The 27089-nt window shown below is 45.4% G+C and overlaps 1 protein-coding gene across 1 annotated transcript in view; it reads left to right on the forward strand.

Annotated features, from left to right (window-relative positions):
• The window catches only part of PRMT8 (protein arginine methyltransferase 8), an 880536-nt gene that overhangs the window by 611388 nt on the left and 242059 nt on the right, over positions 1-27089 (forward strand). Inside the window, exon 8 of the mRNA XM_069230053.1 lies at positions 1020-1170. Coding sequence (XP_069086154.1) covers positions 1020-1170 — 151 coding nt within the window. The remainder of the gene's footprint in view (positions 1-1019; positions 1171-27089) is intronic.

The following is a 27089-nucleotide window of genomic DNA, read 5'->3' on the forward strand; positions in this document are numbered from 1 at the left end:
ATGGACATATTTAATCAAATTTAAATCAGCTTGAGCAGAAACAGATGGAAATTCAATCCCTACATTGCAAAGAGTTTTTATACTTTGAAGCTGACCTTTACAATCAGTACCATGTTATTTGTTTCTGTCATAATTTCTAATGTTAAGTGAAGTAATGTTTTCTTTGAAAATCCACATATCACCTTGTTGTACAAAATGTATACTTATGTCGCCATCCATTAATGCTTTCATCACCTTTCTTCATTTCAGTACATGTAATATTGCTTTTTATTCATTTTTGCCTTGACAGTAAACAGAAATATCACCCTTCTATCACTTCCTTCTATATATGTGGTGTATAACCTCTTTCCTCTTATTTTTAACGTTCTTCATAAAAGACCCGTAGAGTCAGACTATTTCATCATATTTTGAAAATAAAAATGAATTTGACTGTTTTCGTTACCAAACTTCAAAACACCATGTCTTTGTGAATGAGAAAATAATTATAAAATTAAAACTGGCTAGTTTAGTCTCCTAGCAATACAGAAACATAATATGTTAACTTGCGAATTAGTCATTTTTCATTAACACACTGCTTTGTACCTGCAGGGACTGATGTCCAAACTGCTTCTTCACAAATGTCTGCTTGTGGATCATTCTTTTTCATACATCTTCAGCTATATTTGATAGTAAAGAAGAGAAAGTAGAGACTTTTACTCATCATTCACAAAAGAAAGAAGAACAATTGTATAAGTTACATGAATTATATGAAATGAATGAAGTGAAATTGCACTGCAGATCTGTGTATGTGCTGACTTAGCTCTCGTTTTAATTAAACAATTAGCAGGGAAATTCTCAAAGAGCTAAACAATGTCTTGTTACACACTTGATTAGTGTAGCTATCCTCTAATTTATTTAATGTTGGAGATGGTTTAGGTCAGTAAAACACCAGCATGTGAACTCATCATTATGGCAAAAAATAATTGGACAGTATTTACTAGTTATGAATAATGTTTTTCTCTCTTTTCCATTTCAAGCAGGAAGTGGATCTCAATACAGTCAAGATTGAGGAGTTATCATTCACAACAGCGTTTTGTCTGCAAGTTCAGAGAAATGATTACATTCATGCCTTAATTACATATTTTAATATAGAATTTACGAAGTGCCATAAGAAAACAGGATTTTCTACAGGTAATCTGACAACAATTAATCAATTTAGTACTAAGCTGACAATCTGTCTTTCAGCAATCATTTTGTGTTACCAAGTTTAGAAAGGGACCACCTTTTCATGATGTCCACACCAGTGTAACAGCGCTGAAAACATCACTGTCAAAAAAATAATTTAACATCATATTTGAAGAATATTAGTAATTTTCTTTTACAACCTTCTAAAGGAGAATCATAGTCTAGGCATACATAATTTGCATGTGGTTCAGCAATTCAGAAATGTCTAAGTAATAATTTATGCATGTCTATGATATGCATGTCTTAAAAGTGGTTAAGACCATTCAATGCCAAATACTTAAGCACCCCAGACATGCTAGACTTTAGAACCATGCAACCATTTGGAGGAATCCGCTAGCTAAAACTACATTGAAAAGGCACATTATATCTAATATAGGGTGAGGGTCAACAGTGAATTCAAAATTGACAGAATATGGGAAGCACAAGGGCATACATAGAGAAATGTGTTTCTTTGCCACAAAAAAGAATGTAACATAAATATGTTTACTGATCCTCTGCCTACATGATGCATGCTGTCTGTAAATAATACATGTTGTTAACTTATTAATTGAGTATATTTTATATTTCTTTGTGCATGCATAGCATGTTTTTTGTATAAATGTTTTTCACTGTTTAGGCCTGGCTAATGTAGGTGCCAACAGAAATATTGGTTTGATTCAAATAGTTGTACTTTGAATGTTTTTGCCAAAACACATGGCTTTTAAAGGGTTGTCATGCACATTACTACTACTAAAGAGAATTAGTTTGTTCACATAATCATAATTAGCATTAGACATAAATATCTATATATTGTAAGTTGCTGAGAGTATACTTTCAAGAGACAGTATTATTAATGCTTCATCTAGAATTATGTTTAGTTTAATATATTGAGTCCTTCTTCTGCCATGCCCAACTCATAAATGTATAGAACTGTTCAACTGGACATATCAAGGTATATTCTGTGCCACTCTAGTCCCATGTTTATCAGTGTGTACAGTGCTACCCCTCATTTTATATTAAAAAAACTTCAGTTAACATGACTAGTGGATACAACATATCTGTGTGTGTGTGTGTATATATATATATATATATATATATATATATACATATATATATACACCATCCAAAGGTCCACCTTGTGGCGCACACATTTCATGGGTGCATATGTGAGGAAACGACCATTCCTCCACAATCTCTGTTGGCATCACACATTTTGTTATTATATAATCATAGTTTGGATGTTTAAAAATAATAGAAAAGCTGAATTGGGTTTTTAACACTTTTTGATTGTCATTAGAGTTTTTTAGGGTGACTACATGTCCCACAATGCACTTGGGTGGTTGTAGCAAAATGAACCATAAATAGAGACTCATGGGAAGGTTTTCTTTGTAATCTTTGATCAAGACAGAGAGGTTGAAACGCGTTGGTGGTGTCCTTTTACACTTCTCTGGATAAAAGCAATAAAACTCTCCTGGAGTGCAACAAATCAATTGTTTGACAATTGTTGGTGTTGGATATATATATATATATATATATATATATATATATATATATATATATATATATATATATATTTAGGACCTAGTTTACATTAAAAAAGAAAGCGTATTTTGATTTGTCTATATCGTTGGCACCATTCTATGAATCTTCATCAATGTTTCCCAAAAAAGTGTCCCCCAGAGTTTTGTTAGGCATGGAAAGTTTTGGGGTGATCTGTCAAGTGGAAGCTGAGAAAAAGGGGATTCAAAAAAGTGCATTTCCCATTTTATTAATTCCCAGAGAGATTTTAGACCCTGACTACAGCCTGAATTGCTGGACAGAACAACACCAAATTTGGCAGGAAGGAAGCTCTTGGTCCAGAAAGAGTTGGTTTTGGTGTTTGGTGTAAATCCATTGAGCAGTTTTTGAAATATTAAAAGAAAACCAGACTTGTATATTTGGAGGTGCAAAGGCTTCACGAATACCAGATTTCTATATCCGGAGGCCCGAAGGCTTTGCGAATATTCCTGATCTTGTGCATAGATCTGATGGACTGCCAACACTTCAACTAGGAAGTATTGGCAGCCATTTTGAGACTTGGTTTCTGCAGAGTCTCAAAAACAAATGAAAAAAAAGAAAAGGGGGATGGGTATGTTTACCCTAACCCCTTAGCCTTGGTGCATAGGTACCCCTCCTACTATTATCCCCTCCCCCAGGCTTAAAAGTTTTTTTTTTTAAATCACTGTGAAAATCGCGGCAGATGCACAAATTTCACTGTGGTTTAAAAAAAACAACAGCAAGCAGTGGTCCACCACACTTGCTTTTCAAATTGCCCTCGCGTGGGCCAGGTCCCGGGGGCATTGACAAAATATAGGAGGGGTGCAGGGCCCCCTTGGTGGGCTTGTCAAAGCACCAGAGACTGGCACCTCCCCAGGGCTATGTATATTAAAAGTATGCAGATGGGCCCGGGCCTCCTACACCGAGGTTAACTGTATGTGTGGGGTCCATGGGGCCCCATGCCCCCAGGGCTGCCACCTCCCCAGGGCAACCTTCGTTAAATGTATGCGGAGTCCTGTGTGGCCCCCCCCCCCACCCTGAGGACCACCCCACAGGGCAATATATAAATGAAGTATGCGGGGGCCACCACCTCCCTGGGGCAAATACAGTATAAGTAGGAGGGTTGCGCAGCCCACTTCTTGGAGCCATTTATGGCCCTGGGGATCGTCACCCCCCAAGGCTGGCTCCTGCTACCTCCAGAGGTGCCCACCCTCAGGAGGTAGCTATTTTCTTTTGCTTGGCGGGAGCTGACAGCCAAGCAAACATAATTCCACTTTCAGCAAGCAGAGTTTTCATCTCTTTCCCTGCACGCTAAAATGCATGCAGGGAAAGAGATTAAAACATTGCTCCCAAAGGCAGGGAGCTGCTATTTAAAGCAGCTCCCAGATTGTGGGAACATTGCTGCTCAAGCAGGAGACGGAAGACGGATAGATGTCTTGTTTACACACTTTCTTACATTTGGAAGGAAAAAATGTAGAGAAAGACAAGGGGCAATAACACTTGCTTTGCTATTCTGTGTTCCCCCAAGTCTCCCGATAAAAATGGTACCTCACTTGAGTGGGTAGGCCTAACGCTGCTGACAGGAAATGCAACATGGACACATCACATTTTTACATTGAGATCTGACGTGTTTTTTGCAAAGTGCCTAGCTGTAGATTTTGGCCTCTAGCTCAGCTGGCACCTAGGGACACCTACTAAACTTGTGCATTTTTAAAAACTAGACACCTTGGGGAATCCAGTATGGGGTGATTTTTGGGGCTCTGATCAGGTTCTGTTACCCAGAATCTGTTGCAAACCTCAAGCCTAAAACAAAACACATTTTCCTCACTTTTGGGTGACAGAAAGTTCTGGAACCTGGGAGGAGCCACAAATTTCCTTCTACCCGGCGTTACCCAAGTCTCCGGATAAAAATAACACCTCACTTGTGTGGGTAGGCCTAGCGCCCGCAAAAGGAAATGCCCCAAAACACAACGTGGGCACATCACATTTTCCCAAAGAAAACAGAGCTGTTTTTTGGAAAGTGCCTAGCTGTGGATTTTGGCCTTTAGCTCAGCTGGCACCAAATGAAACATACCAAATCTTTGCATTTTTTAAAACCAGATACCTAGGGAAATACAAGATGGGGTGACTTGTGGGGCTTTTACCAGGTTCTGTTACCCAGAATCCTTTGTAAACCCCAGAGGTTGGCCAAAAAACACTTTTTCCTCACATTTCGGTGACAGAAAGTTCTGGAATCTGAGAGGAGCCACAAATGTCCTTCCACCCAGCGTTCCCCCAAGTGTCCAGATAAAAATGGTACCTCACTTGTGTGGGTAGGCCTAGCGCCTGTGACAGGAAATGCCCCAAAACACAACGTGGACACATCACATTTTCCCAAAGAAAACAGCTGTTTTTTGGAAAGTGCCATGGTGTTGATTTTGGCCTCTAGCCCAGCCGGCACCTAGGGAAACCTACCAAACTAGACACCTAGGGGAATCCAGAATGGGTTGACTTATGGGCCTCTCACCAGGTACTGATACTCAGAAAACTTTGCAAACCTCAAAATTTGCCCAAAAAACACTTTTTCCTCACATTTCGATGACAGAAAGTTCTGGAATCTGAGAGGAGCCACAAATTTCCATCCAGCATTCCGCCAAGTCTCCTGATAAAAATGGTACCTCACTTGTGTGGGTAGGCCTAGTGCCCGCGAAAGGAAATGCCCCAAAACACTACGTGGACACATCAAAATTATCAAATACAAAGCTACCTGTTTTGGCAGGGGTGACCTGCGTTTTTAGTTCTGGGCTCAGCAGTCATATAGGGAAACCTACCAAACCCAAACATTTCTGAAAACTAAACACCTGAGGGAGTCCAGGAAGGTGTGACTTGCGAGGATCCCCCATTGTTTTCTTACCCAGAATCCTCAGCAAACTTCAAATTGAGCTAAAAAAAATTAATTTTTACCACATTTCTGTGTGGGATCACCACAACGAGACATATTTCCTACCACCCAACGTTCCCCTCGGTCTCCTGGTAAAAATGATAACTCACTTTTGTTGGTGGCCCACGTGCCTGTGACAGGGAAGAGCCAAAAACATGCTGAAATTGAGGGGGAAACAAAACGGGTCAAAAAAGTGGGACAGAATTTTTATCGGTATAGATGAGACAATGCTGGGGGGTAGGAATTTTGAGGATTCCTGCAGATTCCGGAAGGTTCCATCACAAAAATGTGGGAAAAATGTGTGATTTCTATCAAAGTTGGAGGTGTGCAGGGCACTGTGGGTAAGAAAATAGTGCGGGTGCATGTGAAGCACACCACCCTGGACTCACCCAGATGTTTAGTTTTCAGCTGTGTCTAGGTCTTGTGGATTTTTCTACACAGCAGCGTCCCAAAGTCTAAATAGTGCAGCCCTCACCATTCCAAGGGAGACGATTTTGAGAGTTAGACAAGCTCTCATGGCCCAAATGTAAAACCAAAACACAAAATAAACGAATGTCCTCTTGCTTGCTGTGGATAAGATGTTTCAGTGTGCGGGGGAGAGCTGAAAGACTGTTAACCCATTTCAGTTGGTGTGGGGGCATCACCCTGCCCATACTGGTTGGTAGCCACCACCCCACAATTCTTTTTTTAATTCCCTGGCATCTAGTAAGTTTTCTGCCCACCCGGGGCGTGAATCGGGCTAATTGCCCCATCTGCCCACCGGTCGGCAGAACAACTTTGGCTCCATTTATTTGGGGTGGGGGTATGGTCATATCCCCACCCTCTGTTTTTGAAAAAAAAATCTTCCCTTGTCTCTGGTGGGCTTTCTGACCCCGTTGGGGGCAGATGGCCCTTCCAAAAATATGCCATTCTGCCCCTCAGGGGGGCAGATATGGCAAACTGTAATGTGTCCCCATGGGAAGTGACCCTTGCCGAAAGGGCTGCTCCCCCAAACAAAACACACACATACACATACTCCAATCCCTAGCTCCTAAGTGGTTTCTGCCACCCGGGGGCAGATCGGTCTATTAGAAATAGGCCGATCTGCCCCCAAGGGGGACAGAAATGGCCTAATATAAATATGCCCCCCAGGGGAGCGACCCTTACCTAAGGGGTTGTGTCGCATCTGTAAAAAAAAATCCCTGGTGCCTGGTGGTTTCTGCCTTCCTTGGGGGCAGAAATGGCCTAATAAATTTACCTCCCAGGGGAGCAACCATTGCCTTTGGGGTCGCTCCCCTTGCATGAAATTGTCTCCAAAAAAATCCCTGGTGTCTAGTGGTTTTTGCCCCCCCTTGGGGGCAGATTGACCTAAGAAAAACAGGCCAATCTGCCCCCATGGGGGGCACAAATGGTCTAAAATAAAATTGCCCCCCAGGGGAGCGACCCTTGCCTAAGGGGTCGCTCCCCATCTGTAAAACATTTTTTTTTTAAATCCCTGGTGCCTAGTAGTTTCTGCCCCCCTGGTGCCTAGTAGTTTCTGCCCCCTAATTAAGATAGGCCGATCTGCTCCCAAGGGGGGGCAGAAACAGCCTGAAATACATTTGCCCCCCCCCGGTGAGCGACCCTTGCCTAAGGGGTCGTTCCTCTTGTGTGAAATTGACCTTAAACAAAAAATCCCTGGTGCCTAGTGGTTTCTGCCCCCCTTGAGGGCAGATTAGCCTAAAATAAATAGGCCGATCTGCCCCCATAAATATAATTTGCCCCCTAGGGGAGTGACCCTTGCCTAAGGGCTCGCTCCTCATCTCTTAGAAACAAAAACAAAAAATAAAAGATCCCTGGTGCCTAGAGGTTCTGCCCCGCCTGGGGGCAGATCAGCATAATAACAATAGGCGATCTGCCCCCAGGTGGGGCAGAAAAGGCCTTGAAAATAATTGTCCCCCTGGGGAGCGACCCTTGCCCAAGGGGTCGCTCCCCTTATGCCAATTTCACAATCAAAAATAATCCCGGGTGTCTAGTGGGCATTTCAGCGGCCGGATTGCTTCCCGATCTGGCTGCTGAAATGCTCTGAGAGACATCAAAGGGAAGGACAATCCTTTCCTTCCCTTTGAAGCCTCTCAGGCCCCCATCACATCAGCTTCAAGCGCAGTGGGGCGGCCTCAGATGAGGTCAGTGCGCGATCATGCGCTGACGTCATCAGACATCACTTGGGGAGGGTTGGGGGGTCGGAGGGGGTCGGGTGAAAGGGGAAGCGATTCCCTTTCCAGCCCTGATATGGGGGGGAAGGGGGTGCGGCCCTCGGGGGGACTGCTAGCGCTTCCCCCGAGGGCCAGTACTAGGACGTAATGGTTATGTCCGTGGCACCTGAGCGCCGCAGCCACTGACATAACCATTACGTCCATGGCTCCCAAGGGGTTAAAGGAAATACAAATTTGTATGTCTGTGGCGGTGACGACTTGGCAAAGAATGACAAGCTTGTGCAGAGATCTGCAGAGCTCTAATTGGCTGCCAGCACTTTAACCAAGAAGTATTGACAGTCATCTGGTGGACTCGGCTTCAGGTGAGTCCCAAAACAAAACTTAGAAGAAAAAAAGAAAAGGGGTCAGGGTATGAATACCCTGGCAGGGCAAAAAAGCATTTTTGTTTTTAAATGTCGCCGCAAATTTGCATATTTTGAACATATTTTAAACTTCAAGGAGGGTGGCTTCAGGTGGTCTCCCTCTTAGTGCATTATTCTGCCTCAGGGACCACAGCCTCCCCCGGGGCTTATGTTTGTATAGCAGGTTGGGCCCATAAGTTTAAAATATGTTCACCACCCCAGGGACCACACTTCTCTAGGACTTTAAAATAATAAATGCTGTGGGGTATGCATAGGCCCCCCCTTGAGCCCTGGGACCACAAGCTCTCTGGGGCTATCTAGCAAGAATTGTGGGGAGCCTCATGGATCCCCTCATGCCCTGGGGACTGCCACCTCCTCGGGGCAAAAATAACTTTAAAAGTGGGAGGGAACCTGCACAGGCCCACTCCTGGGACATATATGGCCCTGGTGACCACCATCTTCACGTGGTTGGCCTGTGAACAACAAAGGAGGAAAGCATACGTGACCCCCCTCCTGGAACCATATATGGCCCAGGGGACCACCACTTTCTGGGTCAGCTGTGCTATGTCTTGGGATGCCCACCCCCGGGATACAGCTGTTTGCTCTGACTTGGCAGGAGCTTTTACAGATCCTACCAAGTCAGAGCAAACCCTCTGGTTCTAGTGGGCGAGAGCTGTCAAAATGATCTCTCCCGCTGTAAGCTGAGGTTTCATCTCTTTCCCTGCCCACAGACATGCGGGCAGGTAAAGAGATGAAAATATTGCTCTCACACTCATTGAGCTGCATTTGCAGCAGCTCCATTCGTGCAAGCGCAATGCCGGCTCCCACACGAGGCAGGGACCCGGGCCTTGAGGCTCTCCCTGTGGTCTCGGGGTGAGGAGAAAGAGGCAGAATAAAGGTGACAAATGAGCCGAAAAAGACATAATAAAGGTAAAAAACAAACAGAAAGGCAAAATAAAGTTCAGAAACGAGCAGCAAGAGGCGGAATGAAGGTCAGCAATGAGCAGAAAGAGGCAAACTAAAGGTGAGAAATTAGCAGAAAGAGGCAAAATAAGTATGAGCAAGAAGCAGAAAGAGGCAAAACAAAGATCAGCCATGAGCAGAAAAGGCAAACTAAAGGTGAAAAACTAGCAGAAAGAGGCAGAATGAAGGTCATAAATGAGCAGAATGTGGCAGAATAGAGGTCAGCAACTAGCAGAAAGAGGCAGAATAAAGGTCAGAAATGGGTAACAAGAGGCAAATTAAAGGTGAGAATCGATCAGACAGAGGCAGAATAAATATCAGAAACTAGCAGAAAGTTGCACAATAGAGAGCAGTGAGCACAAAGAAGCAAAATAAAGATTAAAAAGAGTAGAAAGAGGCAGACTAAAGATCAGAGGCGAGCAGAAAGAGTCTAAATAGAGGTCTGAAATGACCAAACAGAGGCAAAATAGAGGTCCGAAACGAGCAGCGAGAGGCAAAATAAAGGTTAAAAATGAGCATAAAGACAGAATAAAGGTCAGAAACAAGCAGAAAGAGGCAGAATAAAGGTCAGCGATGAGTCGAAAGAGGCTAAGTAAAGTTGAGAAACGAGCAGAAAGAGGCAGAATAAAGGTCAGAAGGGAGCAAAAAGAGGCAGACTGAAGGTCAGAAACAAGCTGAAGGAGGCAAAACAGAGGTCAGAAACCAGCAGCAAGAGGCAGAATAAAGGTCTGAAATGAGTAGGGTTGGGCTCAGCTCACGGAGTTTCATTCCATGGCTCCCGTGTGTCCCCCGATTTTTTTACCATGTACCCACTGACAGACTCACTCATGCACCCACTTGCAGACCAACTCACACACACACTCACAGACTCACTCAGATACTTATGCACCCACTCACTCACCCACTCAAAGACTCATCCATCCACTCACAGACCTTCAAAGATACACATGCACCCACTCATAGACCCAGTCAGAGACTCACGCACCAACTCACAGACCCACTCAGACAATCATGCACCCACTCACAGACCCACTCAAATACTGCACCCACTCAGAGATCCACACAGGCACTCATACACCCACTCACACAGCCATGTACAGACCCACTTAAATACTCATGCACCCACTCTCAGATCCACACAGGCACTCATACACCCACTCACACAGCCATGTACACACCCATACAGTCACTCACACATCCACTCACAGACCCATACAGCCACTCACACACCCACAAAACTACTCACACACCCACTCATAAACCTGTACAGTCACTCAAACACCCATTCACCTACCTATACAGCCACTCACACAGGCACTCTTAAAGGTTACAGATTACAGTTAGGAAATAACATTTTATTAAAACATTGAAATTCACTGGAAAGAACAAAGGTTACAGGGACATTATAGTTAGGAAATATATATTTTTTTAAACATACACATTCACTGAAAAAATCAAAGGTTACAGGGATGTTATAGTTAGGAAATAGAATTATAAAAATTCATACACACACATTTGCGATGAGTGATGTCATTTGAGATGTCACTGACCATGTCATAAGTGATGTAATGTGTGAGTTCATAAGTAGTTCATTGTTTTGGCATAAGTTACGGCTAGCTCAGGGAACTATAACTCCTGAATTTCAGTGGTGTTGTATGAGTGAAATCAGAGCATAAGTATTACATCACAGTAACCTTGTTTTCTTCAATAAATATATAAACATCCAACACAGGATCTGTGGAGCCGACAGATAAGATCTGATTGGCTGCCATCACATCAACAAAGGTGTGGCGGGGTCATTGACAGTTTCAACCTTACATTTTAAACTAAAAACTGAAGCGACTATAACTCGAGCCCTGAAGTAACTATAACTCACACCCTCGCCATGCACTGGTTATACCTTCACATAGTATGTCATTCATTTCATGTTCTATGACATCATTGATTACCACTGCTGACATCTGAAATTGCATCAGTGATGACAAGACTGTGCACGACAGGCATGCAATGTATATTTATTTCACCATAATGTCCCTTAAACATTTGTTTTATTTTTTCATTCAATATATAAGTATACCAGAAAAACCTTCCAAAGCACTCTGAAAGAAGAACACACCCACTAGGAAAGTTTGTGAAAAACACAATTTTATTTCATAGACCTCCCAGCGTGTTTTGGCTTCAACAATCTTGTTCACAATCATTGCGTAAATGCATCCTTCCTACAGGGCATTTCCAGAGGTCATTTCATATGTCATGAGTGATGTAGTATGTCAAGCCATAGGCAGTGCGTGATGAGGGATCAAGGCACAGGTAGTATACTAACTTTAACTAGTGTATTCATTGGTTTGGGGTTTTGAATTAGCTTATTTCTTATTCCAGCAACTAACCATAGTGTCCCTATAAATTCAAGTTTTTTTCAGTGCATTTCTGTTTAGTACGCGTTATGTGCATATTTCCACCCCTTGGTGAAGTAACACCTCGGAGCATGATTATATATTTTTTTCATATATTTTTGTCATTTGCAAAGTTTGAAAATTATACTTTTATAACTTTTTTCAAACTTTGTGATGAGATTTGTCAATGCCCTAATAAGAGGCTAACAACTTCCTTATATATGTATTCATTTATTAAAGGGTTTTATGCAGCTTGAACTCAACCTGAACAGAGGTGGCAGAGCACTTTACAGAACAGACAGCACATGTGTGAGAGGCACTTTATAAAACATTAGTTTACTTGCAAGTTGAGGATTAAATATAGAATGAAAACGTCTAGGAGACTCTACACAGAAAATGGGGAGCGCTAGGCTTTGTGCCTCTCCCCATGACAAACAATGACTGTACATTGTGAAAATAGCATAATAAAGAATATGGTGAACTGATGGGAAAGGAGTCCCTGGGAGAATAATCGGGCAATGCAATGTGGAAAATAGCTATTCAGGGGATAACATGTGATGAAATATTAATTCTTTAAGTTCCTACTTGAAGAGTTGGAGAGTTGACCATGTTCTGAGTGATAGATGAATGGTGCTCCAGATAATAGGGACATTTCCCAAGAAGGCTTCTTTCCTGTTTTTTCTCTCTTAAAGCTTGGAATTTCAAGTTATTGTGACTCCAAAGGGAATGTTACCACAAGAAATATGAAGTTTCTGTGTTAAGTAACTCCTAAAAGTACCACTCTGTTAGTCATGAAATGTGGTTTAAACTGGAATCTAGCTTCTCTTGGGAGCCTTTTGACCAAAGTCAACAAAGAAGTGATGTGTTTGAATTTCTTTACTCCTCTGAAAAGTCTGACTGTTGCATGAAATTTTGCATCTAGAGGGGCTAGATGGATTTTGGGTAATCCATGCCCCTGGAAACTTCCATAGTCCAATATTTATAGTACTTTAAAATGGATAACAAGCATAATATCTTGTTATGAGTTACTGAAATTAGTTTTAGTTGGTGTTGAGCACCTTTGGCTAGAGTGTTTATGCGTGCCTGTACAGTGAGATAATTATCCAACACAGAGCCCAGTGATTTGGAGCACTAAACAGTCTCAGGCTTGTGGTCTGGAAAAGGCAGGTGGTTCAGCTATTTTTGCACAGGTGGGCAAGGATAAGAAATTTGGGGGCATATGTACGAGCCCCTAGTGCCACCCTGCGCTGCCTTCGCATCATTTATTTTTACGCTAAGGTGGCATTAAGGAGGCCTTTCTCCTGCACTGTACAAAGTGGTGCAATGCTTGCGTCACTTTATAAACCCTTGTTCCACATTATGCCTGCGTCAGTCGGAATTTATGCAAGGGGGGCGTTCCAATGCAGGGAGGCCTGACAAAATGGCACAGTGAAATCTGCAACATTTTACTGCTTAATTTTTCTTTCATTTTTAACACCTGAAGCGTTAAAATGACACACCCATTTTAATCAATGGGTCGCTCTGTGCTTTGCTGCACAAGCATCAACATTTTTTAAGCTAGTGTAGCAAACCACCTTAATAGCGTCAAAAATTCTGCCTCTATTGTCCTAATGACCGCCAAGGTGTGCTGTATTGCAAATACAGCACAACCATAGTGTCGTTAGGTGGGGCAGGGGCGACGCAAGAAAATTGCTGCATCATGACCGATGTTCCACTTTCTTGTAAATATGCCCCTTAGTTTTGAGAGGGTGCAATTTTAGATGGTGAACAAGCATGTACTTCATTCAGGGTGGATCCCACTATTGAGATGCCAATTGGAGAATATATTTTTATGTATAGTTGAGAAACATCTGAACATAAAAGAGACGTTATCTTTGTGTTTGTCAGTAATGTAGCCAGGGATTGCAAGTTCTAGTTAAAGGGTTTAAGAGAAAGTATGGAATGTTGAAGGATTCTTTCATCAAATCATGCTGGGTTGGGAAGCACATTGCTATTTCAATTCTTTCAACTCTGTTTTCTAGAAATGTGATGCACCAATTGAGGACAGTAAGTAAATGGGTGAACTCTATGACAAGGCTGGGGCCTCGTGTATTACACTTGCACTTGTTTCCTTGGGTCCTGTCAGCATTTAACAACACCAAACAAATAGGAAAGTCACTATAGAAGAAAGAGACACAAAAACAATTTATAAAAATAGAACACCACAAGACATGTCTTGACCTTGCCCTAGGGATCACAATGTTGTTGTCCCCATCAGTTTCAAAGGTATTGTTACAAAGTTCCTCCTCATCACCACTCTCTGAGGAGACTTCCCCTGCCAATTAAGCTTGTACCTGGAGTTCACTTGCCTCCTCCCAAACTTAAGAGCTTTCTTCCACTCCTCCTTCTTGGCAGACAGGCCGAACCAAATTCCTCTCCTCCTGTGCATTTTCCTTAAATAATGGGTTTTAAGTTTGGACAGTTTAGCAAGATCAACTTCCCTGTGCTCCATCTTTAAAGTTGCAGAAGTACCTCATGCTCCTTAAGAAGAACTGGTTGCTCACCTCTCTTTGGCTCTGAGGAAAAGATGTGCCTAGTGCTTATCAGACCTTTTGGCAGTCTTAGAACTCTCTCTAAACTCTAAAACAATATGCACTTTCTGTTAGAAATACGTTATTAATTGTCAAGTTCTGGATCCCACCACCTATGCACCAATGTAAGAAAATGGGTGTACTGTATGACAGGGTTGGGGCTTTGTTGTGCAGTACACATGCAGTTGTCTCCTTTGGTCCAGTCAGAGTTATTTGCTCAACCCTCAGCTCAATAGTTTAGTAGCTATGACAGAGAGCAGCGAGGCTTAGCAAAGGAACTATGTTTAAACAATCATCAACAGCAATCAAAAAAATAAGAAAGTCACCGAACAAGAAAGAGTCTCGACAACAATTTGTACTATTAGAGCATATTTTTATAAATTTTTAAAGCATTTAAACACTTTAACATCAAAGCACGCAAGCATTGGCAAGCCAAAGCTTTGCAAACATTTGAAAACTTTGTAAAAGCTTGATACACTGAGTTCAGCAACTCTGAGCCGGGTTGGGTAACAAAATCACACAGGACAGAGGTCTAGAAGTCTAGAAAGGAAGCTTTGGACAGCTACTTGGCCACCAGAGCATTTCTGAAGCGAGTTCCAAGCTTTACAGAGCAACCACCATTGATTTCTATGGAGTGCTCCTGATGCTGAGGGATGCAGGCTAAAGGATGCTCACTGCGTACTCCAGATGCTGTGCAGTCCAAAGGGGATGATGTTTGGTTGAGTTCTTGGTCCACAGGTAAGTGGAGGTGACTCCGACCACAGATCTTATGGTCCCACGAAGTCCTCTATGCAGGGGTCGAAGGGCTGCAAATGCAGACTTTCCATTCTTGCAAAAGGGCAAATCTATTGTGGGGATTAGCAAACCTTGGGGTGGATTAATCTGGTCACAACCAGCACCCACTAGTACAGCAGACTGAGGTGCAACTCGAAGTTGTCATACAAATTATCTGTTGTCTGGTGTCAGCAAAACAGCTGTGGTGGCTACCAGGAATGAGGTTTGGGCTCTTCCAGCTTCAGGTGGTCATTATGAGTATGGTGGTGTTGGACCGCCCAGCTGACGGTTGTGTTGTGGACCGCCGACAGGGTGGCAGTGCAGGCCGCTGTATTATGAGTGCGGCGGTGTACTGTGAGCAATACACCCACTTCACTGCCTGTACCGCCAGTGCAGTACGACCACTGCTGACAACGTTGGCCGTCTTCAAGCTGGCGGAAAGGCCCATCCTGCCCACCGTATTACGATTCACCATACTGCCACGATTTCCGGGGCAGAACCACCGCCACACAAAGCCTGGTGGAAAGGAGACGTATAAAAGGAAGCACTAACTGTAGGGACACAGACAGCACCACCGGCGCCGACATGGAGCATGAACTCGAGATCTTTCCTGTGCTAATTCTTACGATTTATCTCCAGGACGGTGACCACCGATGAAGACGACAACGGTGAGTACAGGCACCTAGCCCACAAGGGAGGGAAGGGGACAACTAAACACCCACACGCCACATGCATCCCCCACACTGACTACCACACCCACATACATGCATGCCAACACCCATATACACACACACACCCTCCCCACCAACACCCTAATGTACACACACACACACACACAGGCCAAACAAGGTATACATTCTGTACAGAAATATACTTACCTGACACATGCAGAGAAATAAATGAATGGATGCACATACCTGTGTACACGAACCTCCCATATTAAAACGCAGGACAATGGAATATCATTGAACCAACATGCCTGTTGACCAGATATATTAAATGTTAATGAGAACTAAAAATACACTATACACAAACAAGCCATGGGCCAGTCCATAGTAAATGTCCGATTGTGCCAACAAGGCACATACTTGACTCCTACCACGATCATGGCCTCCACAGGGCAGGGGCATCAATGGGGCAGGCAGGCACCTCAGGGGGAGGGGGTGGTTGGGACTTAGGTTTGGAAGGGGGGGAACTTGGGCTTAAGAGTCAGACGGGTGGTTGTTTAGGCTTGCCCTTGGAAGGAGTGGGAGTGGTCTTGGACCAGGGGGCAAGAAAGGGATCTCGCCTCTTACAACATTTTTTCTCACTGGGGAAGGGGCAGAGGACCGGGAAGGGAGGACTGGGGAGGAGCTTGAAGGGGAAGGACTGGATTTGGGGAGGCAAAGGGAACGTTTGGGAACAAGACGGGATGGGTCAGTGGGTTCAAATAGTGGGTTCAAACATGGAAAGGAATACCTTTTTAGCTGCAGGTGGAGGGGCTTTGGAGACAGGTTTGGGAGTGGAGGTTGAGGGAGTAGTTGTATTTGGTGTAGGTTTGCTGTGAGTGGATGCAGGTGCATGCTGAGTCTACTTATGTCTGGTGGATGTATGTTGAGTGGATGAGTGTGAGTGTTTGTTTTGGGAGGAGGGGTATAAGGAGTGGGAGAAGGCAGGCAGCTAGTGTAGGTGGATGTTGTGGTGGTGTCTGTTGGTGTGGTAGGTGTGCTGCAAGTGTCTGTGAAGGTTGTTGTCGTGACTGGGGTGCATGTGTGGACGACTGCTGTTGTGATGATTGTACTAATGGGGCAGGAGCAGTGACTGAGGATGCACTGCATGTGGGTATGTATGGTGAGGTGACAGACAGGGAGGAGGGGGTGGAGTACACAGTGGGGAAAGTGGATGTTGTTGCATTTGCAGTTGTATGTGGAGTATGTGCATGCTTGTTGTGGGACGTGCGGTGCTTGTGTTTCTCAGTGTGTTTCTTGTGTGTTGTTTTGGGTGCAAGCTTGTTTGCATGTGTGCTTTGGATGGGTGACGGGAGAAGGGTGCTGGAACGGGCAGAGGTGGTGGGAGGGAGGACAGAAAGACCAGGGACACTGGCTGCTGTCAAAGAGGAGCCACAGCCTAAAATGATCTCTGTGGCCAGACGTGGCACGGTGAATGCCTTCCTGGTAGGCATTGCTGCATCTGGGATGCCAGCCCCTGGATGGCATTCACAATGGTTGTCTGCCCTACAGAGATGTATTTCAGGAGGTCAATAGCCTCCTCAGTGAGGGCAGCATGGGCGACTGGGGCAGGGGCAGGAGTGCCTGTAGCGAAGGAGATGCCCACCCTCCTGGGCGAGCGGACACGGGGAACTCAGTGGGGAGCTACTGGGAGGGCGGTGCTGATACAGGGGTAGCAGAAGATGACAAAGATTGGGTGGCCCCTGAAGAGTCCGCCACCACCAGGGAGCTCCCATGGGAGGAGGTATCAGAGTCTCTACCAGCTGTGGTAGTAGTGGCAGTCACCTCCCCTGTGGGCCCAACCTTCCAACCTACTGGTCCCCTCAGCGTCGGTGGTCTCTGCCTCCAGGGTCCAGTGGGCTGCAGCATCCCCACTCGCTGGTGCCCCTCTCCTTTGCCTGATGATGCTAATGCACACAAGGAGGCAAGATGACAGAGAGGGTGGGATGAAAAAAGAAAGAGATGCAGGCTGTCAATAATTGTACATATAAAATATACGCACAAATGCAGTCATTCACATCCCAAAACCTATACCTCATCATTACCAACTCCATGAAGGTAAGTACCTATAATAGGAAATCCAGCTCCCACACTACACTGACATACTGACGCTATACTGGCCAACCACGTTACCATCCAGTCCCTACATCCCCATCCAGGCAGACTATGGCAATCTGGGAGTATTCCAGTTCCACTACGATATGACAAATCGAAGAGGTGGTACATTCGATCCACAGGCCTACCCATATGACATGGCCACATTCCCACCCATACCCAGATTTCTGCACAATCCTAGTGACTTAGCGGACCAGCTGCATGCCCACACCTGTCTATGACCCTGAAACTACCTGCTACCCACCCTATTGCACCCAGCTACACTGTACAAAGAGCAATCTGAACAGTGGTGGTACTCACCCCCTAGTGGCTTCTGTGCTGTCCTCAAGCGCCCATCCAACTCTGGATTGGCCACCGCCAGAATGCGGGCCATTAGGGGGGTCAGGGTCCGACATGTACCCCTTCCTCGTTGGGAGGCCGTCCCCAGGTGGGCCTCTGCGGTCTTCCGGGCCCAGCGTCTCAGGTCCTCCCACTGCTTGCTGCAGTTGGTGCTCCGCCAGCTGTAGACCCCCAGGGTCCGCATTTCCTTGCTGATGCCTCGCCACATCCCCTTCTCATGGGCGCTAACCTGCATGGGAGACACATAGAAGAAAATGACTGTAGGTACTGCCGCATTAACACTTGAGATACAACACAACTTGTATCAGTACCTCTAACAATGACTCCCAATCATGCCCCTACACACCTACAGCCTGTCACACTACACCGATCCATTGGGACATCCAACAGTCACACTCACATGCATCCGCTGCATTGGCACACACTCCTAGTACGCTATAATGCCACTCACCTGGTCCTCTGGTCGCCCAGACAGCTTGGCATACAAGAGTAGGGCCCCGTCCACAAGCTTCTCCAACTCCAACAAGGTAAGGGCCTAGGCCCGTTCCCCTGTAGCACGTGCCATTACTTCAACAAGAAGCAGGACACAGCAGCACACGCAGTGGAGTAAAGGCCGCCTCGAGGTGCAAGAGTCAAGTGGAAAGGGCTACACAAAATGGTGGTGAGCACCCTGGTGGTGTGCACCATCACCTCCAGCGGTAATCATTATTGGCCCCTGTTCCCCAGACACCAATATGAACCAATGAGGAGTTGCACAGCAGTTCTGACCACCTACCGCCATGATGACTTACACCAGCGGAAATATGTCACTTCCAACTGTCCTCCAGATGTAGGACAGACGGCTGACATTTTAAGAGGTTAACTTGTGGATGTACAGTACAGGGACCGTGTTAATGGCGGCATGGTAAAACCTATGACCAAATGGTGATATTACACATGCCATGACCAATATCATGGTACCACATTTGCCTACAGGTGTATATGTCCCTGGCACACCAATCTCTACACATGTCATATATGTGGACAATGGCTGCCTTCAACCTTCAACAGTAATATGTGTGTAGAGTTGTGTATGAATGTATGTGATACCTGTATTCATACAGTTGACCTCTAAACACCATTGTGTTTTGCTCCTCCATAGCCATCGACCCATGTGGAGAGGGAGGGCTACACCAGTGTACAGACCCCTTGTTGACCTGGCTACCATGGAAGACCGCCACAATATCATCAGCTATCAGCTGAACCGTGCCACAATTTGTGAGCTGTGTTCCCATTTGGAGTCTGATCTAGTGCCTGTCAAACAAAACCCCTATGCAATCCCTTCCACAGAACAGGTACTATCTGTCCTACTGGGTCTTTTCAGGCGACTGTCGGCTTGACATCCGGTGTGTCACAACCAATGTTCAGCAACATCTTGGGAAATGTCCTGAATGCCTTGCTGCAACACCTTCAGAGTTACATACAATTTCCACAAAGGGCAGATTTTACCACTGTTAAGTCAGATTTTTATGCTGTAGCCAACATCACTCATGTGATTGGTGCCGTTGGTGGCACACATATCCCCCTTCTACCCCCCAGATCCACTGAGCAAGTGTATTGGAATCGCAAAAACTTCCATTCTATAAATGTGCAGGTGGTGTGTTTTGCAGATCAATACATTTTACATGTGGCTGCAAGATTCCCTGGATCAGTTCATGATGCCAACGTTTTGCGGAACAGCAGTGTCCCACAACTCATGGCACAACTACAGGGAGAGAGAGACTGGCTAGTAGGTGAGTGTGCATGTGACAGATTTGCAATGCTGCCTGACTTTCTCAGGTTTGGCACTGTAAAACTGAGTGTCATGTGCTATCTTTCTCCCTTCTTCCCAGGTGATTCTGGCTATTCTAACATGCACTGGCTGCTGACAACTGTGAGAAATACCAGCATGGGGGGGAATCCAGTACAATGATGCCTATGGTCATAACAGAAGAGTGATTGAGATGACCTTTGCGCTCCTGAAGGCCAGATTCAGGTGCCTGCATATGTCCAGAGTATCCCTGTTCTACTCCCGAAACAAGGTGTGTCAGATCATATTAGCCTACTGCATGCTGCACAATTTATCCCTCATGAGACATGTTTCACTACTGGATGTGGAGGATGGAGCACTGACATCTGTGGAGCCCAGGGGATGGAAGACAGTGATGGAGAAGGAGGGAGGGAGATGTGGACTCCAGGAATCAGCTGATTCAGCTCTACTTCCAATGATTCTCAGGTAAATGCTGTACTGTGAATCTGACTACACTGGGCAGGATTTCAGTTGGTGGTGGACATTGTACCTACACTGTGGTGTGGGGGCAGGAGTGTGTGTATGTCAGATTTTGTGGGGACCTACTGTTGGCCATCTGCTGAATTATATTCAGAATGCTTACTGTTGCTTTACATGGCAAAAGTTGCTGCATGAGACAGTCTGTATTATTTTACCACGTATTTTTGACAAGGGGTTTGTGTGGAGGTATTATGTATATAGTTGCTATGGATACAATACTTGCGGTCAAGCAAAGGGTGACAGTAATATTCACTTACTAGAATGGTTAGACAGTATTGTTGTTGTTGATGTGTTTCATTTTCTGCTGCCCTTTGTACCTGGTTATGTTTTGACAAAGTGTAGTGTAACAGGTTTGAGTAGTGAGTAGGGCACAGTTGTGAGTGTTACTACATATCTTTTACCATCAGATGCTGCAATGGGCAGTGTGTTTATTTCGTACTACATATGTGGCTTATGTTGTATGAGTATAGTGCAGTAAATATGTGTTATATTTCTGTTGCTGACAGATGTTGCAGTGGTGCCTACCCCATTGCTATGGCTAAATCATGGAGGAAAAGGTGATGTTTGTGGACACCTCTGGCCAAAGCTGGACAAAAATTTGCCATACCCCTCTCTGAACATTGGATTCCTGCAACATTGCCCTGCATATGTACATATTTGATGATAAATGATATTTTACATTTGCATGCATTTTGAATGAATGGCATCTGTTGGTGTGATCAGTGTTTATTAAAGGAGTAAAACAAAAGGGATGGGACAGTGCAAGGGAGTGGGCAGATGGTGAACGATATACTCAGTTTAATGTCCACAGCTGCTGGTAGCACATAGGAAATTGGAGATATGGCAGTGGATAGTCAACAAGGTGGCTCAGTGGTACACAAGAGAGACAGTTCAGGGCACAGTCACTTCCTGGCGGTGGGCTTGGTCTTGGCTACAGTGTCACTGGGATGTCTGGCTCTCTGGCCACGTTTGAGAGGGGGTTCCTGGGCTATAGGGGAAGAGGTGCTAGTGGCCTGTGAGTCCTCTTGCAGGGCCACTATTCCACTAGCTGCTGCTGATGTTGAGGGCTGGGCTGTATCCTGAATAGTGGAAGGGGCCTACTAGTTGGTAGAGGACTCAGGCATGATGTTGGGCATCCCCAGCAGTACCTCTGCAATGGAGGCCATGCTGGCATTCAGTTGTTTCCATTGCTCCATAGCCTCCTGCTGGTGTGCCACCTGCAGCCTCTGGTTATCCTGCAACGTGGTCAGGATCTGGCCCATCCTGTCCTGGGAGTGGTGGTATGCCCCCAGGACCTCTGAGATGGCCTCATGGGCAGCCGAGTCCCTCCTTTTACCACCCTCCTGGGCCACTGATACCCTCCCAGTGGCCCTAGCCCCCTCTGTGCCCAGCACAGGTCGCCCAGTCCCACTTGCACAGGACCTTCCTCGTCCTTCCTGGCTGTGGGTTTTGACTCCGTCCCTGTACAGGTGGGCAGGCGATCATTGGCTTGGAGACACTGTTGTGGGGGTGTTGGGCCACAGCTGATTGTGGTGGCTGAGTGGTGGGGGTGTCAGTGGTGTCCTGGGTGGGGCCTCTGGAGGGTGACTGTCCAGAGCTGTGGGATAGGCCAGGGCAATCATCTGGGTCCAGACATCCAGATGGACTGTCGTCACAGGGGCCTTCTCCTGCTGGTGGACTGGCACTTCTTGCCGCCTCCAGCCGGGTGGCATGGGCAGTTGTACCTGTGTGGTAGTAAAAATATTGTTTTGTGACTCCTGCAATGTATGGGCATTATGGCTAGTGGATGATAGTGTTGTAGTAGTGCTAGAGGGGATATGGCATTGACAGTACTGTCCCTTTTTGCATCATAGACGTTGTATATGTGTTTATGTGATAGTTGTTGCCATTGGCATGTATAGCTCTTGTTTTCTGCCCCTATCCTGTCATTGCCATATCCCTTCCAGCACTTGCCACCTGTTTGGTGTGCATACATCAGTTGCATTGTTAGTTGAGAGATTGGCGGTGCATTGTGGGTAATGTAGTGTAGTCTACAGTACATGCTGGGGATGGTCATACAGGGATGGTTTAGGGGTTAGTGGGGAGGTGTAGGCATGCAGGGGAGATGGGTATGGGTGTACAGGGGATATAGGTATGGGTGTAAATGCGTATAGGATAGGGGGTTTAGTGGTAGTGACCGGGGTAGGCTGAGACATGCATTACAGACGTAGCAAATGGTAGAGGAGTATAGATGACTTACCAGAGTCCAGTCCCCCATTGAGTCCAGTAAGGCCCTGCGGGTGCAGGATAGCCAAGACCTTCTCCTCCCAGTCGCTGCATTCGGGTGGAGGATGGGGGGACCACTGCCAGTCTTCTGTACTGCAAGTTGATGTTGTGATGCCAAGGAACGTACCTTCCCCCGCAGGTCATTTGACCTCTTCCTTATGTTGTCCCTTGTGTGTGGATGGTTTCCTACTGTGTTGACCCTATTGATCATCCTCTGCCATAGATCCATTTTCTGGGCGATGGATGTCTGCTGTACCTGTGCTCCAAACAGCTGTGGCTCGACCCTGAGTATTTCGTCCACCATGGTCTGCAGCTCCCTGTCAGTGACGCGGGGGTGCTTTGGGGGTGCCATGGTGTGTGATGTGAGTGGCGTGGTGAAGGGGAGTAAGTGGAGGTCGTGCAGTGTGTGTGTACCTGTGGTTATGGATCGTGGGTGGTTGGTTGTTGTCTAGAAAGTGTTCGTTTGTGTGTGAGACTTGTGTGATAAGTGTGTGGTGTGCACTTGTGTGTGATGGGTTTATGGTCTGTGGGCATAGTGAGTGTCTGGTAGTTGGCTGGCATCAAATTGGCATTGAAAGGACGGTGGGATGTGTGTATGTGTATGTTTTATGGTGGTCTGTATGGGTGTGTCGAGTGTGTGTATGTGTCTCAGGTTTGAGGGTTTCGTAATGTCCTATATGTGCAGTTGTTGGTGGGTGCCATTATTGACCGTGGTGGTCCGTATGCCAATTGAGGACCACCGTTGAATGACCGCGGTGCTGATTTGTGGGTCATAATTTGGTGGGCGGTCTGTTGTTGACGTGGCTGTGGCGGGTTGCTGACGTCTGGCTTTCCGCCATTGTTGGGCCTGCTGGTTTCAAGAAATTGGCTGTTTTTTGGCAGGTTGTGTTTTTGTACTCATAATACGGCGGTATGGTTACCGCCACCACCAGAGGACTTTTGGAAGGTGCCAGCATGGTGGTCTGCGGTAATTACCGCCAAACTCATAATGAGGGCCTTAATGTCCCAAGTGCCATCGGGGGGGGCAGCCAACTGAACCTTGGAACCTCTGCTTTGGATTGGAGCTTGGAATCAATCTGAGCCAGGCATGCAGAACAAGGTCCAAACTCCACTAGCCCAGTAAGCAGCATGAGTAGTCGCTCCGGCATCCCAGCCTTTCTTTGTGCAATTCCAATGGGTGCAGAGTAGTTTTGCTTTATTCTTGGTCCAAATCCAGTGAGTACTGAAGTGTTGGGTGTCAGGGGTCCAATTATATACCAGTAAGGTGTCCCGAAGGGACAAAGCAATCACTGGTCAATGGGCTAGTATGTCCCCTCCTACCTGTTGACACAGTTTCACTGATGTGTGGCATCTGGCTATCCTAGAGTGCACTTTGCATGCCACAACCAACATGTCTGAAGTCTTCCTGGAGTCTGAGGACCTCTGTAGCCCACTCCTAGGGGTGTGGCTGCCACGGGTAGCAGGCCCAATTGAAACTGGTTTTCCCTCCTTTGGCCCTGGTGCTACCCTGTCTAGGGGAAACAAAGGGCTTCCTGCAGGAGACTGTTGTCACAGTGGCCCTTTTGTTTCCTGTTGAAAAAGTCTCCCTTGAACCAGCAAGCTGACAAGCTTTGGATGCATATGTGTGCCAGTGAGTAGTACTGAGACCTGAGAGGACTTTGGCAGCATTCCAGAAATCCCAGAGAAAAGCCTTCTGCTCTCTACTGATGAAGGTCTAAACCAAAAAACACACGTCTAGAGATATACAGTACTAGTGTACCCACTAAGGTGAAAAACTACGGACTATAAATGAAGTAAGCACGAATTTATACTGCATTTACCATAATGCAGTGGGGCTTGCTGAAGCATTAGGCAGTGTGGACCCAACTGTTACCCATTATTATGAGTAGCACAAGGAAGCTCAGTTGAATTCCTGTCTTTCTGTTGATAATGGATGGATGACTACCATAGTAGTTCCACGTAGATGCAAATGTGCTTTAGTGGTGATTGTATCAGATAGCAATTTGTGTTCACATTTCATCACATTCTAGATGCTACTAGAAAATACAAGTTTTTCATTTGGGTCATAAAGGGTAAAGAAGTGTTATTCAAATGCATTGTACTTTTGAGGAGGAGCTGTATATGTGATTAGCAGTGTTTTATATCAATGCATAATTGAAAGCATAATATCACCATTATAAATATTATCTCCTTCCTTTACATCAAAAGAAGGCAAATGCAGCCAGCCCTAGTTTAATTAAAAAATGTGACTTTCAGTGGACATTGAAACCACTGATATAGGAAATAGGATGGCTAAGCAATACAGAACTCCACAGTCTTGATGTGACCTGTAACTAAAAGCAACTGACCAAAACCTCACACAATGAAATTACAGTTAAGGAACAAATATTGTTAAAATTCTCATATTCACTCTCATGCAAATAGAAAAGTGCAATGAGTAAGACCCCATAAAAATGAAAATCAGATAAACTAATCAAAACAAAAACTGGTCCATGAAAGGACTAGAAAAGAAAATGTTCAATGTTAATTAATGGGGTATGGTGGACCAAGACCTATAAACCTTTCAAAGCAAGGTCGTAAGTGACCATAGCCATATACAATTTGATGTATTTTGTCCCAGTTAAAAACATAAGCTTCTCTTATTACACCTTTCTGCGGATCTAAAATCTACAGAGTGTCATGTCTGGAAGCAAAGTAGAGTTCTATAAATTGTACAATGTTTCCACAGTAGCTTTGAACATCACATCAAAAGGTTTGGAGTGGGAAAACTACTCAAGATCAAGCCACCATGGTTGTGTGTTTGTATTCATAGGCTTTCGACCCTGTCCTCCTGAATGACTTCATCACAATTGAGATATACCTAATTACAGCATCTGTCAATCAATTTGCTTCTTTCTTTGTGTTGGACTTTTGCTTATGCAGGGTCATCCCCAGTCTTTTTGCCTCCTGCCTCCTATTTTTTTCTGACCTGTTGCTGTTGGCTTTTCAACTCTGAGCACTTTACCACTGCTAACCAGTGCTAAAGTGCATATGCTCTCTCTGTAAATTCTATTGTTGATTAGTTTATCCATGATTGGCATATTTGGTTTACTAGTAAGTCCCTAGTAAAGTGCACTAGAGGTGCCAGGGCCTGTAAATCAAATGCTACTAGTGGGCCTGCAGCGCTGGTTGTGCCACCCACATAAGTAGCTCTTTAATCATGTCTCAGACCTGCCATTGCAGTGTCTGTTTGTGCAGTTTTAACTGTAAATTCGACTTGGCAAGTGTACCCACTTGCCAGGCCTAAACCTTCCCTTTTCTTACATGTAAGGCACCCCTAAGGTAGGCCCTAGGTAGCCCCAAGGGCAGGGTGCAGTGTATGGATAAGGTAGGACATATAGTAATGTGGTTTATATGTCCTGACAGTGAAATACAGCCAACTTCGTTTTTCACTGTTGCAAGGCCTGTCTCTCTGATAGGATAATATGGGGGCTACCTTTAAATATGATTAAAGTGTAGATTCCCCTAGAGAGTAGATGGACATGTGGAGTTTGGGGTCCCTGAACTCACAATTAAAAAATACATCTTTTAGTAAAGATGATTTTAAGATTGTGCGTTTGAAAATGCCACTTTTAGAAAGTGAGCATTTTCTTGCTTAAACCATTCTGTGACTCTGCCTTGTTTGTGGATTCCCTGTCTGGGTCAGTTTGACAGTTGGGTTGTTTTTCACCTCGCACTAGACAGTGACACAAAGGGGGCTGGGGTGTAACCTGCATTTCCTGATTAGCCATCTCGGCTAGGAGGGAGGGGTGGAGTGGTCACTCTCATCTGAAAGGACTGTGCCTGCCTCTGACAATGCCGGCTCCAACCCCCTGCTGTGTGTCTGATGCCTTGCCTGGGCAAGGCAGGATTTCACAAGTAGGTGTGAGTCCCCTTTGAAGAAAGGTGACTTCAAAGACTAAAATGGGTATAAGAAGGGCACCCAAATCTACAGACTTTAGAAACACTTCTGGAACCAAGAGGAACCTCTGCCTGGAGAAGAGCTGATAGCTGAGGAAGAAGTGCTGCCCTGCCTGTGACTGTGCTTTGTGGAGCTTTCCTGCAGTGCTGCTTCTGCCAGAGTAAGAGGGCAAAGACTGGACTTTGTGTGCCTTCCATCTTGTGAAGAAATCTCCAAGGGCTTGAGTCAGAGCTTGCCTCCTGTTGTTTGAAGTCTCAGGGACAGCAAAGACTTCTCTCTGCCAGCACCTGGAGTCTCTGGAGAGACTCCTGCCCCGACAAGTGGTGCCCTATCCAGTCCCTGGGCCCTTGAAAGGAAAGCTGGTGGAATCCAAGGAAATCGACTTCGGACGACTTCGAACCGACGCCGCTGCTGAATCCGGTAACGCCGCCTGCACCTGATGCCCTGACCTTCGCTGGAACGCAACGCTCTTTGCAGGCCC

This window comes from Pleurodeles waltl, chromosome 4_1 (assembly GCF_031143425.1).
Source record: "Pleurodeles waltl isolate 20211129_DDA chromosome 4_1, aPleWal1.hap1.20221129, whole genome shotgun sequence".
NCBI lineage: Eukaryota > Metazoa > Chordata > Amphibia > Caudata > Salamandridae > Pleurodeles > Pleurodeles waltl.